Source organism: Nicotiana tabacum, chromosome 23, assembly GCF_000715075.1.
Source record: "Nicotiana tabacum cultivar K326 chromosome 23, ASM71507v2, whole genome shotgun sequence".
Taxonomy (NCBI): Eukaryota; Viridiplantae; Streptophyta; class Magnoliopsida; order Solanales; family Solanaceae; genus Nicotiana; species Nicotiana tabacum.
The window spans coordinates 98,379,313-98,396,347 of NC_134102.1; the positions used below are offsets into that span (position 1 = coordinate 98,379,313).

The window sequence follows — 17,035 nt, forward strand, 5'->3', positions numbered from 1 at the left end:
AAGCGACCGTGCTAGAACCACGGGATTCGGAGAATGCCTTACACCTTCTCCCCGGTTAACAGAATTCCTTACCCGAATTTTATTTTCGCAGACCAATAATAATAGAGTCAAATCTTCCTTTGATTAGGGATTCAAATAAAAGGTGAGTTGGACACCAACAAAATCAATTCCAAGTTGCGACTCTGTAAATAAAATAATCCCTACTCAATTTTGTCACTTTAATTGAAAAAATCCTTTAATCCACATAAATATTATTTTGCGGGTAGAAGAAGGGGTGTGACAGGCGGCTGAATGCTATGGGTGCTTGGAAGAGTGGTGGGGATGCTAGCGATATGTGAACGGTGATGACAGACTGTATAAGGGAGGCGGCGAGAGAGGTGTTAGAGGTCTCGAAGGGCTATTATAGGGGGCACCGAGGTGACTGGTGGTGGAATGATGTAGTCCAAGGTAAAGTGAAAGCAAAGAAAATGTCATATCTTACGTTAGTGGAGAGCACCGATGAGGAGCATAGGAGAGCAAACAGAGTAAGGTATAAGGAAGCTAGGAAGGAGGCGAAATTAGCAGTCACAGAGGCTAAGACTGCTGCGTTTGGTCGGTTGTATGAGGAACTGAAGGGAAAAAGTGAGGACGAGAAGTTATTTCAGCTAGCCAAAGCGAGAGAGAGGAAGGCTCGTGACCTGAATCAGGTGAGGTGCATCAAAGACGGGAAAGGTAGAGTATTGAAGAAAGAGTCCCAGATTAAGTATAGATGACAGACATACTTTCATAAACTTCTGAATGAAGAGGGGAGTGGTAACATCGTGCTAGGGGAGTTGGGACACTACGAGAGTCACCGAGACTTTAGGGTACTATAGGTGTATTAAGGTTGATGAGGTAGTGGGAGCTGTGTGTAAGATGAGTCGGGGCAAATCGACCGGACTAGACGAGATTCTAGTAGAATTTTGGAGGGGTGTGGTAGAGCAGGCTTAGAGTGGCTGACTAGGCTGTTTAATATTATTTTCAGGACGAAGAGGATTCCAGATGAGTGGAGATGTAGTATGATGATTGCGTTGTTCAAGAACAAAGGTGATATCCAGAATTGTAACAACTATAGGGGAATCAAGTTATTAAGTCATACCATGAAAGTTTGGGAGAGGGTGGTGGAAGGGAGGGTGAGGAGGGCGGTGTCTATTTCTGAAAATCAGTTCGGGTTCATGCCGAGACGTTCTACTACGGAAGCTATCCACCTTATCAGGAGGTTAGTGGAACAATACAGGGATAGGAAAAGGGATTTGCACATGGTGTTTATTGACCAAGAGAAGGCGTATAACAAGGTCTTTAGGGACGTTCTTTGGAGATGCCTAGAGGTGAAATGGGTGCCGTTAGCGTACATTAGATCGATAAAGGATATGTATGATGGAGCTAAGACTCGGGTCAGGACTGCGGAGGGGACTCCGAGCTTTTTCCGGTAGTTATTAGGTTACACCAAGGATCTGCGCTTAGCCCGTTCTTATTTGCACTGGCGATGGATACCCCGACATACCATATTCAAGGGGAGGTGCCATGGTGTATGTTGTTCGCTGATGATATAGTTCTGATTGATGAGATTTGTAGCTGTGTTAATGAGAGACTGGAGGTTTGAAGGCAGGCCCTGGAGTCCAAAGGTTTCAAGTTGAGTAGGACTAAGACGGAATATCTAGAGTATAAATTCAACGGCGTGACGGGGGAAGCGGACGTGGTAGTGAGGCTCGACTCACAAGTCATCCCCAAGAGAAAAAGTTTCAAGTACCTAGGGTCTATTACCCAGCGAGATTGGGAGATCGACGGGGATGTCACGCACCGTATTGGGGTGGGGTGGATGAAATGGCGATTAGCGTCTGGAGTCCTGTGTGACAAGAAGGTGCCACCGAAACTCAAAGGTAAGTTCTACAGAGCGGTGGTTAGGTCGTCTATGTTATATGGGGCTGAGTATTGACCAGTTAAGAATTAACATATCCAGAAGATGAAAGTAGCCGAAATGAGGATGTTAAGATAGATATACGGGCTTACTAAACTGGATAAGATAAGGAATGAAGATATTCGGAAGAGGGTGGGCGTTGCTCCCGTGGACAACAAGATGCAGGAAGCAAGGCTTAGATGGTTCGGGAATGTGCGGAGGAGAACCATAGATGCCCCGGTTAGGAGGTGCGAGCGATTGGCTTTGGCAGGCACGTGAAGAGGTAGAGGGAGGCCTAAGAAGTATTGGGGCGAGGTGATCAGGCAGGACATGGCGCGATTTCAGATTTTCGAGGACATGGCTCTTGATAGGAACGTGTGAAGGTCGAGCATTAGGGTTGTAGGCTAGGGGTAGTAGAGAGTTTTTCCCTATTTGTACCAGGTAGTCTGATAGAGTTTTGTCTATGTCTATTAGCGGTCTATGTTGTGTTCACACTATTTTATTATTTTGCATAGTATTGTGTTATTGCATTCCCTTCCACTTATTTGGTGTCTCTTAAGATGATATTTTTACTTCTCTGGCTTCTTTTGTTGTTACAGATCTTTTATTTCGTTTCTTTTTTGATATTATTGTCTCTTTTGTTGAGCCGATGGTCTCCCGAAAATAACCTCTCTACCCTTCCAAGTAGAGGCAAGGTCTGCGTACACTCTACCCACCCCAGACCCCACTAGTGATATTTTACTGGGTATGTTGTTGTTGTTGCTAATATGAATATTGAGAATAAATAAATAAAGCATAAAATTTAATTTATTATTATTCTAAATTTATGTGATGACCCAATAGGTCATCTTTATATTTAACATTTAATTTTGTGCTCCGAGACCTCGAATAGAACCATTCAATATTCCTCGACTTGCGTGTACAGTCCATATATTTTTATCAAAAAAATTTTATGTGAAATTTTGATAAAAATGTGAAATAGTATTTCAAAACTCAGTTGAGTTGACTTTAGTCAACTTTTTGAGCATATAGACCTAGATCAGTGTTCTGACGGCCTGGTAGATCCGTATCGTAATTTGGGACTTGGGGGCATATGCCCGGAATCGAATTCGAAAGTTCCTAACTCGAATTATCGCTATTTGACGGAAACTAAAAATTTAAAGGTTTAAAGAATTCTTAAATTTGACCGTAATTGGATTTTTTTTGATACGGGTCCGATTTGGATTCAGAGAGTTCGATCAGCTTCGTAAAAATATTTATAACTTGTGTACAAAATTTGAAGTTATTCCGAGGTTTGCAGGCACACTTTCCGTTAGTTTTTGAAAAAAATAATAAAAGGTTTGATTTTATAAAGCTTGAATTTCTAAAATTTGACCGGAGATTTGACTTTCGTGTAAACGACTCCGGAATGGGGTTTTGAGGATACCGATAGCTTTGTATGATTTTTTCGCACTTAAGCGTATGTCCGGATTTGAATTTGAAAGTCCGTAGGATAATTCGGCGCATTTTGGCGAAAAATTAGACAATTCCGAATTGATTTGACATATTTCGGCGCGAGTTATAGAATTGAAAATTTTATAAACTCACAAGTTCGAATCGATGCGCGATTTGTAGTTTCGCCGTTATTATGTGTGATTTGAGACCTCGAGTAGGTCCATAATATGTTTTGAGACTTGTTGGTATGTTCGGACGGGGTTCCGAGGGGCTCGGGTGAGTTTCGGAGTGGTTTCAGACCATTTCTAGGCCATTTTTAACTGCTGGTTTTTGGCTACTGCTGTGTGCATCGCGAGAAATCTCTACTACACAAAGCTAACATTGGAAGCTTATATCTCGCAATCTATAAGGAATTCGTAGATGATCAAAATATAAAAGTTGTAGCCCTTTGAGTCTAGTTTCTAGAAAGGTAAATCATTCATCATTTGAACATTTGTACAGAAAGTTACGATCGATTTACTGAATACTGATACTGCAGTGTTTGCTTGGAAATAATGAGACAAGTCGCATTTGCTCATTTTTGAGTTTAAAGTCTCGGATTGGGGCGATTTCAAAGGGATTTTCACGAGTTTGAACTAGTTAAGCGTTCTTTATCCTAAATTAATTATATTTCATGATTACTTATTTACATAATTAATTAGTAAATTTAATGGAAGAAAATGAGATTTTTGTAAAATCTTTCGAAAATCAAATTTAGTATTTGAAGGGCGATTTGATATCGGAATTCGATAAATTTTGTATGGTTGGACTCTTCTCAGAATAGGTGATTGGATTTCATGAGTTTTATCGGGTTCCGAGACGTGAGCCCCACTGATGACTTTTAGTTGACTTTTTAGATTTTAATTCGGAAAATTAGCAATTTTATACGGAATTGATTCCTATAATTTGTGTTGAGTATATTGAATTGGTTGTGACTAGATTCGAGGCATTCAAACACCAATTCGCGAGGCAAGGGTTTATTGAAATCTTGAGTTGGTTGCGAAGTGAGGTAAGTGTCGTGGTTAACCTTGACTTGAGAAAATAAAATTCTTGAACTATGTGTTACGTGAATTTCATGTGTAGTGGCGTATAGACGAGGTGACGAGTGTCTATACGCCGTCAAATTGCTTGTTTCCATGCTTTTACGTATTTCACTAATTGCCTTATTTCATGACTTAATTATTATATTAATTGATTCCCTTATTTTCATTGCCTACTAGTATACCTTGATTTCATGCCTTAATAGCTACATGCTTATTTAACTTTTGTGTCATAATTGCTACTTGACATTTAACATTTCATATATTAAATTGTCTATCTCCTCCCTGATTCCATACTTATTTGTTACTTGTCCCTATTTGTTTCCTACATAAATCATAATTGTTGTATACCTTGTTACCTTATAGTTTCATATTAATTGTGGCATTTATTGAAGTAGTCTTACGTATAAGTGTTGTTAATTGATATTATTAGGGAGCGAGTTGCACGCCGCAACAGAAATAAAAATGATGATATATATATTGGGGATCGGGTTGCACGCCGTAACAAAATTGAATAAAAGTTTGTATTGTGGGATCGGGTTGTACGCCGCTACAGAATTGATTGAAAGATTATATTGTGGGAACAGGTTGAACGCCGCAACAGAATGATAAAAGTAATAATGCCTCGATTGTTGTTGTTGTTGTTGTTGTTGTTGTTGTTGTTGTTGTAAGCGACCTGCCTTAGCCTCGTCACTAGTTTGTCGAGGTTAGGCTCGGCACTTACAGAGTACATGGAGTCAATTGTACTCATACTGCACTCTGCACTTCTTGTGCAAATACCGAAGTTGGTCCCAGCAGCGTACCGTGAACTTGCTCGGATTCAACTACCAGAGGAGACTTGAGGTATAGCTGCACGGCGTTCACAGCTCTGAAGTCCCCTTCTACTTTATTTTAGATGTGTATTTTCTTTCAGACAACTTTATATTTATTCAAAACTTTTTTTGTATTATTCTAGTGGCTCGTGCACTTGTGACACCAGTCCTGGGATGGTATTTAGACATCGCTATTATTTTGATTTATTCACTTTAGTTCAGATTTTATTCCAGTTATTTGGTTTCTTTATTATTAATTAAATTGAATTGTTAAAAATGATTAAAATTATTCTAACGTTAGCTTGCCTAGCAAGTGAAATGTTAGGCGTTATCACGATCCCGAAGGTAGGAATTTCGGATCGTGATAATTTATCATATAAGTAAAATTATTTTTAAGTTAATACTCAAAATATATAAATTTGTTTCTAAAAGGATAACACTGTGGTGAAAGAAATTATTAAATTTTGCAAAGTCGCTCATACTATGACACTAAGAGTTAAAATGATTAAAATATAAGTTTGAAGGAATGCATAATAGGGTGCACGTGCTCTAACGCTAGTAAATATAAAAAGAGCTCCTCTCTGGCCACATACATCCCTCAATTCTTCCACTTATGCTTCTCTACTTCTCTTCTTTTTCTTTTGTGATTTGAAAATATTTAGCTGTATTAAGTTATATGTTATAAATGGTAAATCAACGATAGTCAATTTTAAACTTTTCATAATCACTTATTAATTTTTTGGGAGCTTACACTTTTTCCTTTAATTTTAATTTTATAACTTAAATATATAATTAAAAAGTAATTATGTAATTTCTTGTACTTCGATTAACGTATTTATCTGTTATAGCTACTTCTCCTTTTTAGACTGTTTTATCATGACTTATTCCCTTTCGTTACTTTCATTTGCATGATGCATTGAATTGATTGTCCTTATCTGGCCTTTTTTTTTTTGACATGGTTTCTCTTGAGACGAGGGTCTTTCGAAAATAGCTTCTCTACTTCCCAATATAGTCGTAAGGTCTGCGTACACTCTACCTTCCCAGACCCACTTTGTGAATTTTTACTAGGTATGTTGTTGTTGTATATCAACTTATCAAATTCTTGAGTTGATTTAATTATTCTACCTTTATTTTATATTTTTTCATTGCAAGTTTGTCGTTGATATTCTTACTTAGGGTCTCTTTCTGAAATTTGACTTTAGGACCCTAATTTTGTTGAGACGGCCATGTCTACACGCATTTATTCATGTCTCATATAATTCTGTAGGCTAAGAACAAGCTGGCCATACAAAGTTGATAAGTAGTGGCTGACTAATGATACTTTATCCTAGAGTTGATTATTATCACTTGAATTAAAATGTGAATTATTATGCATCATATATATTAGGAGTGTCAAATGGGCGGGTTGAGCCGATTTTGGACGGGTCTGAGTCAATAATTGGGCGAGCCAAATGACCCGCCCAAATATTACTTGGGCTAAGATAGGTTGAATCAAGATGTGCTAAAATTTGAGTTATAACCCAACCTCCCCCCTCCCCCCAACTATTATCAAGCTTTACTTAATATTGTTTTCTTATGAATTGTATAATTACTAAATAAGATTTTTTTTTCCTTTTGTTATGGTCATATATAACATATCAAACAAAAAATATATTTCTAAGATATTTTGATAAAGTTACTCATGGATCAATTTGGCCTAAAAATCAACCCAACTTTAAATGGGTTGAGATGAGTTGGGTCAGGATGAGTTGAGTTCAATAAATAAGCGGGTCAATAGCCAACTCAACCTTGGACGGATTGGGCGGATCATTTGGGCTTGAACTAAATTTGACTGCCCTAATATATATCAAATTATTTATAGGCTTGAGAGTTGTGCTAAAGCAAGGAAATGAAGGTGATTCATGGAATGTGGCTGGATAATAGGGGATATGACTCATATAGTCTATCCTAAGAGAGAGAAATTGCTCCCTAATAAAGGCGACTCGATATAGAGACTCGAAATTGAAAACTTGCTTTGACTATTTTATGGATTGTTCAATTTTCTAATGAACTCCAATGATGAATGTCTTCTTCATGCGTCAGATATCTTACCAAGAGCAGTTTATTTTGAATGCTTCTTCTCATATCTATTTTATTAGTATGTGTCTATGTGACAGTTAAACGAAGATTTACACTAATAATATGAACTCTGTATCGTTACGAATATTATGCGAGACATTTGCTAGGGATCTATATGTCATTTGGCATTGCTGAGGATGGGTAAAAGTGTGCAATTTATAGTAATAAATTTATTTGATAGTGGTACGTAATATTTCTTTCTTTCGTTCTTATATTTAAAGTTATATTACAACAATTTTCAAGTAATCTCCAAAAATATTTGCTCATAATTCCTTAGCTCAATTGAAGTGTTACTATCCCTTTTCTCTTCTTTTTTTTTTTCAAAAAAAAACTGTTCTTGATTTTTTCCTTTCTTTTCTTTCATATTATCCTGAATTCCCTTCTATAAATCGACATCATTGGGAGGACGCAAATTGGTATTCAACTGTCTACCAACAGTTTCCTCTAATTACGAATCTTCCCTTGTCTTAGCAAATAATTCTTAACTAAGAATGAGTAGGCTATGAACAAGCTGCACAAAATTGAAAGCTTGTAGCTAACCTATGATATACATAATCTCGAAGCTGCTATTTTAATTAATATGAATTATTACGCAGCAAATGAAATACTAATTTATAGACTTATGATATATAAGGCCTTAACATATATATATATTTGATATTTGAATTGTTCAAAACTTGGTTGGCCATTGTATGGTTGAATATATTACCTTAACTTCTTCATATTGCAATCATTGATTGCTCCAGACACCTTATCAGTAAACTTCATCTTAAATACTTCTTATCTCTGAGGAACATATGAAAATTAAGTCAATGCCTTAGCTTCATGATATAATATATATTAGGAATAAGCATATCTGGGTAGAATAATATTCCAAGATATTCATGTATGTATGGAGGATCAAATGATAAAAAATAAATTAATATTCGTCCAAGACATTATTAATGAAGATGATTCATGGAGATTGGAGTGAGGCTACATAATGGAAGACATAACTCATTGAATCTATGCAAAAAGAGAGGACCTTTTACGCATGGATGAAGTGCGTAGCTCGATGCACAAAGTATCCCGCGTTCACAGGGTCCGGTGAAGGGCTGCACTTCAAGGGTGTTGATATACACTGATACACAGTTTACCCTAACGCAAATATTAGTGATTGCTTCCGCACGGTTCGAACCCGTGACCGATAGGTTACACAAAAACAATTTTACCGTTAAAACAAGGTTCCTAACCTTTTACACTTTGATAATAATGCCTAATCAGAATCTTTTTTATTCATATTCAAAACTTGCTTGACTGTCCTATGGTTGGTTCTATTTTCTAAATGAGCACCAATAACGGATGTCTTCTTCATGCATCAGATATCATATCAAGAAACGTTCATTTGAATGCTTCTTCTTATGATTTGTACCGAAAACTTAATGCATAGAACATTACGTGAAATACATGTAAACAGACATACTCCAATTATATGAGTTATTTATCCTTCTGAATTCTGATTTTTATCATATATGGACCTAAGGATGAGGTGAGGTCTAGTCCCAACAGCATAATCAGCAGATCAACTAGCTTAAAAAGAACGAAAAGGCCGATGACACAAGCTAAGGTCATGAAATCCTATGTAAAGTAAAATTACATATTTACAATGAGATGGAACCAATTATAACCTCTCGAAGCCCTTATCAACTTTTTCCATATATTTAATCAATTATTTCGCTTTGTTTTCGTCCCATTCCTTACGTTGTACCACTAGCCGTTGAACCAGTAAAGTACAGTACATAAAAAGTTACCGTAATGATTTAATTATTCATATCGGCAATTGATCAGGCAGCATATTGATGATCGACTTCGACCAAGTCAATTAATTGTCGTTTTTTAATTAGAAGGCAGTAGATTCCATCTCTATGCACCTGAGCTTGGTCTAAATTAGCGTTAATCTAATCACCCGCGTTTGCTTGAGTTTATAACTCTAGAATTAGTAATCATGGGATTATTTATTTACAATTGAGGTATTTTTTTATACCATACCCAATGTAGGATAACAATTGCCGGATTACTAATTCCAGGATAAAATACCAAAATAATAAAGTGCCCTTCTCCAAAATTCTTCTCTTAAAGTCTTTTAAGAAAGCATAGGTTAAAAATGAAAATAAAATTTATCTAAGTTTATCAAGTGTAAAACCAAAAACATATTTTATATATTCCATTTTTGGTTCGACGAACAAAATATCTAACAATAAAAGTATATTCGTTAAATAATTCCGTCATTATTCAACCCCGTCATTATAATCTCAGTACAACCTTTTTCAACCAAACGACTCCGGATAGTTTCTAACTTTAGCGACGCAATATGAGCATGTTGTCACAACCCGCATTTTGGGGTTGTGACTTCGTGTAGATCCGGTGAGAAAAGGCTCTTGTGATTCTCTGACGCAGACCTGTCTACTCAGGGAACTTGGGCTTTTTAATTTTAAGCATAATGGGGGGGAGGGGGAGGGGGTGGGGGGGATATAGGTGTTGAAAACTCAACGTGCCTCCCCAATACGTGCTGCCACCAAGCCGTATCAAATGAGCGACCTTGAGGGGGAACCTCAAGGGCCTGCCTAGATGACTCAAAGGAGTGTTTTAGGTATCCATACGAGTTAGGGAACTCTATGGACGGCGTGACGCCTTCGGGCTAGCGTTGGGAACCAAACGGGCGCTGGAGGTTGATATGTGGGACGGCTATGCCCTCCGGGCTGCCGAAATGTTGGACAAAGACCTCCGTGCTGATTGGATACTTGATGCACCTATCTTAGGGACATCATGTGTCGACTTGTAAGCTTAGCTTGGGTTCATCTATGCGAGCAAGGGTCCATTGGCCTAAACGTGCAGTTGTGGGGCGACATTGCACTATTCGGGATGGAAGTGTGTCGCGAGGGCTATGTATGGGCATGGCACGAAAGACGCGCATGACAATGGCCAAAGACTAAAGGTTGCCTTACTCGGGCGAAGTACAAGCCGGTTGCGAATTCACTAGGCGAGTGTCAAGCTTGAGGATTGGGTTGTGCACGCGAGAGTGATGCTCAGTTCTAGGTGAGGGACAAGACATGTCCTAAGCCACCCCTCAGGGCGCGCATGAATTATGATTCTAAGACGAGAAGCGCCACAACTTGTCAAGGCCAAGAGCCTAGACATCGTATGGACAGCACAATTGGAGCAGGCCTTCTAGGCAAGCTTCACCACATGCACAGGATCGTGCTTGGAAAATCTGGGAAAGGAGATAGGTTGGCCTGCAGCGAGGGGAACTGCAGGCGCCGCACGAGCAATTCGGTGCCGCTAACGAGCGTAAGAAAATGATCCTGTGACATGTGGTATCAGAGCTGATTAAAGCCATACTATGCCATGACACAATATCAAGGCAAGAGTTGAGATAGCGAGTGCATTTTGGATGTCAGTGCGGAGATCATGTCAAAGCAGGGATTGATGTTCATATGCCACTAAAGATCGAGGACCCGATACTGCTGGTCGAAGAGAGTCTGGACTTCTATTGAAAACTCAACGTGCCTCCCCAATACGTGCTGCCACCAAGCCGTATCAAATGAGCGACCTTGAGGGGGAACCTCAAGGGCCTGCCTAGATGACTCAAAGGAGTGTCTTAGGTATCCATACGAGTTAGGGAACTCTATGGATGACGTGACGCCTTCGGGCTAGCGTTGGGAACCAAACGGGCGCTGGAGGTTGATATGTGGGATGGCTATGCCCCCCGGGCTGTCGAAATGTTGGACAAAGACCTCCGTGCCGATTGGATACTTGATTCACCTATCTTAGGGACATCATGTGTCGACTTGTAAGCTTAGCTTGGGTTCATCTATGCGAGCAAGGGTCCATTGGCCTAAACGTGCAGTTGTGGGGCGACATTGCACTATTCGAGATGGAAGTGTGTCGCGAGGGCTATGTATAGGCATGGCACGAAAGACGCGCATGACAATGGCCAAAGACTAAAGGTTGCCTTACTCGAGCGAAGCACAAGCCGGTTGCGGATTCACTAGGCGAGTGTCAAGCTTGAGGATTGGGTTGTGCACGCGAGAGTGATGCTCAGTTCTAGGTGAGGGACAAGACATGTCCTAAGCCACCCCTCAGGGCGCGCATGAATTATGATTCTAAGACGAGAAGCGCCATAACTTGTCAAGGCCAAGAGCCTAGACATCGTATGGACAGCACAATTGGAGCAGGCCTTCTAGGCAAGCTTCAGCACATGCACAGGATCGTGCTTGGAAAATCTGGGAAAGGAGATAGGTTGGCCTGCAGCGAGGGGAACTGTAGGCGCCGCACGAGCAATTCGGTGCCGCTAACGAGCGTAAGAAAATGATCCTGTGACATGTGGTATCAGAGCTGATTAAGGCCATACTATGCCATGACACAATATCAAGGCAAGAGTTGAGATGGCGAGTGCATTTTGGATGTCAGTGCGGAGATCATGTCAAAGCAGAGATTGATGTTCATATGCCACTAAAGATCGAGAACCCGATACTGCTAGTCGAAGAGAGTCTGGACTTCTATTGAATATGGTGATATGCCGATGTGTCGGATGGTCAAGAAAAGGCTATGTTTTCCAGGTCGAGCAACCATATTGCAAAGAGTGGGAGCCGTGGACTATAAACATTGGGCATAATCGCAGCGGAGATCTTTCTAACGATGCGTGTAACGCATCAGTTGAGTGTCTTTCCTACGGGATAAACTTTTGGACTGCCTGAGGGCATTACCAAGGTGAGGAGACGAATTCAAAGAAATAGCGAAGCTTCAGAATTGGGCGGATTTCCAAGTTGGAAGATGTCATCATTCTGGAAAGGGGTACGCCGAATGATCGGGGACTGTTGAGAGTCCAAGTGTGATGCACAACCGGACCGGGAAGCCTTGCTAGCAGGACCAAGTGAGTACCTGACTATAGGGCGAGTATTGACGTACTACCAGGAATATTGGGTAGTTGCTGAGGAAGTGACAATTGGAAAACAAAGAGCTTTGTTCATACTATGACTTTGAGAATGTAGTACTCACCAAGAGACGTCCCAAGAGCTAGCCAAATGCCAAGTGGGACGTGTGCGCTAAGAAGTATCCTCCACATTGAGTGTGGGAGGATCCGCCTATGCAAGAGGCATTAGGGTGAAGTTGTGAGTCCGGAAGCGAACACATCTTCAAAGGAAGTGAAGGCAAGGAAAAGGCTACGGGAGCTATGCCAGAGAGCGCAAAAAGGCTACGGGAGCGATATAGTTACGGGAGCTGCTCCAGAAAGCACAATGAAGTGCTTACCATTCAAGGAAGATCTTCAGACGGACATGAAGGCCGTGAGGGTCATGGTGTGTGGTTGACTAGTGTGGGTCCATCACAAAGTTAGACACCAGAGGGTGCAAGTGCGGAGGCACTTTCCAAGTGAACACCGAAAAGAGGTGAAGTGCAGAGGCGCGCTTGGAAGATACTTGGGGGAGAAATGCATGGGGCACGACTCCTTTTGAGTAGGACTTCGAGGAAGTCTAACCCACAAGACAATGGGAGCCGCGAAGTACATACCTGAGGGGGCAGACTCTGGGATGTCGTAGGCCATGATGTGTCATCGGGGACGATGACAGAATGAGTCTAGGAGGATGTCACAACCCGCATTTAGGGGTTGTGACTTCGTGCAGATCCGGTGAGAAAAGGCTCTTCTGACTCTCTGACGCAGACCTGCCTACTCAGGGAACTTGGGCTTTTTAATTTTAAGCATATATAAGGGGGTATAGGTGTTGAAAGCTCAACCTGCCTCCCCCATACGTGCTGCCACCAAGCCGTATCAAATGAGCGACCTTGAGGGAGAACCTCAAGGGCCTTCCTGGATGACTCAAAGGAGTGTCCTAGGTATCCATACGAGTTAGGGAACTCTATGGACGGCGCGACGCCTTCGGGTTAGTGTTGGGAACCAAACGGGCGCCGGAGGTTGATATATGTGGGACGGGTATGCCCTGCGGGCTGCCGAAATGTTGGACAAAGACCTCTGTGCCAATTGGATACTTGATGCACCTATCTTAGGGGCATCATGTGTCGACTTGTAAGCTTAGCTTAGGTTCAGCTATGCGAGCAAAGGTCTGTTGGCCTAAACGTGTAATTGTGGGGCGACACTGCACTATTCGGGATGGAAGTGTGTCGCGAGGGCTATGTATGGGCATGGCACGAAAGACGTGCATGACAATGGCCAAGGACTAAAGGTTGCCTTACTCGGGCGAAGCACAAGCCAATTATGGATGCACTAGGCGAGTGTCAAGCTTGAGGATTGGGCTGTGCACGCGAGAGCGATGCTCAGTTCTAGGTGAGGGACAAGACATGTCCTAAGCCAACCCCTAGGGCGCGCATGTATTATGATCCTAAGATGAGAAGCGCCACAACTTGTCGAGGCTAAGAGCCTAGACATCGTACGAGCGGCACAATTGGAGCAGGCCTTCTAGGAAAGCTTCACCACAGGCACAGGATCGTGCTTGGAAAACCTGGGAAAGGAGATAGACTGGCCTGCAGCGAGGGGAACTGCAGGCGCCGCATGAGCGATTCGGTGCCGCTGACGAGCATAAGAAAATGAGCCTGTGACAATGTACTCTATCAAGTCGTTCATTGTCTCACAGTGTTTCTTAGCATAGCAGACGCGAAATGCCGCACACGCCCACTAACACTTCCTAAATATCTTGAGGCCTACTTTCCCTATGCGTAGAGGCATGCTCGATACTCGTAGGGGGATGAACCTAGCTAGCGTCCAGGGGCGGCTCAAACATGTGTGACTTAAAGCCAAAATTTAATGTGAGGCCTAAATTTCTTTTTTTAAAATTATTAATAATTTTTTATAATCGATTTCCTCTAATAATTCATTTTCAATTGATAATATAGCCAACAAATTAATCTATCTTGAGACATTATTAATCTTAGATAACATTTTATCAATTATAATCTTGAAAACTTCTTTTCTTGGAGACAACTGTTATAAAAAAAACTCTACTTTTTATACGAAAAGTACTAAATATTATTTTTTAAAATACTTATAAATCTATTATTTCTAAATAATGGGCCCCCAAGCCTTACTTGGATCTATATTAGAGCCGGGCCTGCTAGCGTCTATCAAGAGGATAGTCCGCGCAAGTGCCGCACCTGACACTAATCAAGACTAGATCAGTGACAAAGTACCTCAACAAGTCAATCACATACTATAAAAAGAAATTAAATTGGTACTGTACTTGTGAAAAAAACATGGATGTTATGAGATTATTTGTGTTTTCCCCAAAAGGAAGCAGATACTCCTCAATATTATTGATAACTATACACAGTCGGTTAAATCATCTCACATTAGCTGAAAGGCTAAAAAACCGTCGACAAGAAAAGGTACATACATCGACAAGTAAGTAGCTATCTATAGTTCTTGATAAAACACTAAAACAAAAATGGATAACAAGCTTCACATTTTGTCATGATCAGTGTCCACTGTATTGTATTAGCAGCACCCAAAACAGCTCAAGGAAATATGGCAAGTAGCCATGCCAGTTGACATTCAAAGTACATCAAACTTCAATAAAGCTAGTTGGTGCTTTTGCAGTCTGGAATATTAGTATAATAAAAAGCTAGTATTTGCTTATAGTCATAGCTCAAGTACTATTTATTGGAGAAACATTTTGTTGGAAGAATAGGCAGATTGCAGTGCAGTCATCTCTCTTGCTGTTAGGGAACTTCATTTTCCAAGCATCTATAGAAGCCTCTACCACTGCTTTCGCGGCTGCTGATCCATCATTTGTTGAACACACTATGGAAACGACTTGGTCATTGCTCAGCACATCCCATACCTAATGTGTTACAATGAAAAAAGGATATGTCAAGAGTTGTAGACACAGAGGAAAAACAGAATAAAATTGTAAGTATAGAGTTACAATGGTGTTACCCCATCGGATGCTAGAACAAGAAACTGATCATTTGGAGAAAGATGGTGATAAGAAACATCAGGCCTTGAGATGATACCATAGTTTTTGAGCATGAAATCTCCGAAAGCTCTAGACATGGCGAGTCCAGGAGCGTCTTCATTGGGCAACCACACTCTCTGTATATGTGGCTCTTTTTCTAGTGCAAGCACTCTTCCTCCGCAGTTTCTTATTCTTTCTGCTTCAGCTGCATCAAACAAGTTTTTATTAGTAAGCATATTTTGGAACTGAACTATGACTAGTTTAATGTCAAATAGTTAGGAGTAAGAGTCTTACAAGGCAGACTAGGCTTCAAATCAGTAGTTAACTGAACAGCCTCAGTTGTTCCTTCATCTGTCTTTCTTCCTAGTACAGCTCGAGAATCGCCAAGATTAGCTATAATCAGATCATCATCCTATAACATATAAAACATTCAAATAACAAAATTATATATCAAATTCTATAAATCAAAATGAAGATTCAATTTCTGAATGATCATGGAATACTTTCTCATTACCTGTCTTATAGCAACAACAGCAGTTGTTCCACTGCAAGAAAAGTCCAATTTCTCAAGACTTTTAATATCTTTATCCACCACCTTAAAGGAGCTGAGACAAGCCTCTTTCCACTTATTAAAGTTCTTGTTCTTCACCGATTCATCAACTTCTTTCACTTTTTGTTTTGGAGAAGTGATTTTTGGCAGAGAGAGTATATGTTTCAGAAGCAAAGATGGCAACTTATTCATAACTAACTTGCTCACTATCTGTCCATTCTCTCCATGCCCATCAAAAACTCCACTGAAAACTCCATTTTCTACACCATACCCCTGCCAGAAAAAGAAAGTTTCCATTTTTAGACACCCTACACAAAACCTATACTTAAATGATAAAACTCAGAGAAATTGATCACAAACCTGATAGAGAATAGCAGAATCTTGATTGAGCCCTTTGCTTCCTTGTTGAGAATAAACTGAACCAATTTGTTGGTAACCATTGGCACCATTATTGTTGTTGTCTTCATAGTGAACCAAATTTTCATGGCCATAATCAATAGCATGAATCTCAAAAGATGCAGTGGATATGCAGATACCCATTTTGTCAACTGTTTTTTTTTTCTTTACTTTTTTCCTTGTTTGTGATTCCTACTTTAACAACTGAAAGAGAATCCTGTATTTAAAGGAATTTTAGACCTTTGGAAGGAGTTGAAAACGGGATTAATAAATTCTATAAATAGTAAAATAATGTAGTTGTGTCTCCAGAGGATTCCAAAAACTCATTCAGATGCAATAATACATTTGTTAATTGTATTGTATTATTCTAGATTACCCCAAGATTCATTTCAAGGGGCAACTGAACTGTACTTTTGTAGGTTCTCCACACGCACATTTTAATATTATTAAATACATGGTTTACTTGTCCTTACTTTGTTTTCAATGGATGTTCAAGAAAATAAAATTACTCTGTTTGTTTTAATTTAGATGAGATAGTTTGACTCACCACGAAATTTAAGAAAAAAAGAAAACTTTTGAAACTTGTGATTTTAAAAGATTAAAGGGTAAAAATTTTGTGGGGTCATGACATTTGTGTGGTTATAAAAATTTCTCATTAAGGGTAAAATGGGTAAAATGAAGAGTTTAAAGTTGAATTATTTTTAAATTTAGAAATGTATCATTTATTTTGAAACAAACTAAAAAGTAAAGTACCTCATCTAATTTGAAACAGATGGAGTACATTTTTG

At 39.8% G+C, this 17,035-nt stretch overlaps 2 protein-coding genes across 2 annotated transcripts; one reads left to right on the top strand and one right to left on the bottom strand.

Annotated features, from left to right (window-relative positions):
- The first annotated feature begins 344 nt into the window (after positions 1-344).
- LOC142177289 (uncharacterized) lies at positions 345-752 on the top strand. The gene has a single exon (XM_075245762.1). The coding sequence runs from the start codon at positions 345-347 to the stop codon at positions 750-752; it is 408 nt and encodes a 135-aa protein (XP_075101863.1).
- A 13,985-nt stretch (positions 753-14,737) lies between these two features.
- LOC107795975 (putative protein phosphatase 2C 61) lies at positions 14,738-16,472 on the bottom strand. Its single transcript, XM_016618685.2, has 5 exons — positions 16,212-16,472; positions 15,816-16,124; positions 15,596-15,713; positions 15,283-15,506; positions 14,738-15,187 (listed from the first exon to the last, which is right to left on the bottom strand). The coding sequence occupies exons 1-5, from the start codon at positions 16,389-16,391 to the stop codon at positions 14,993-14,995; spliced, it is 1,026 nt and encodes a 341-aa protein (XP_016474171.1). The 5' UTR covers positions 16,392-16,472; the 3' UTR covers positions 14,738-14,992.
- Positions 16,473-17,035: the final 563 nt, after the last annotated feature.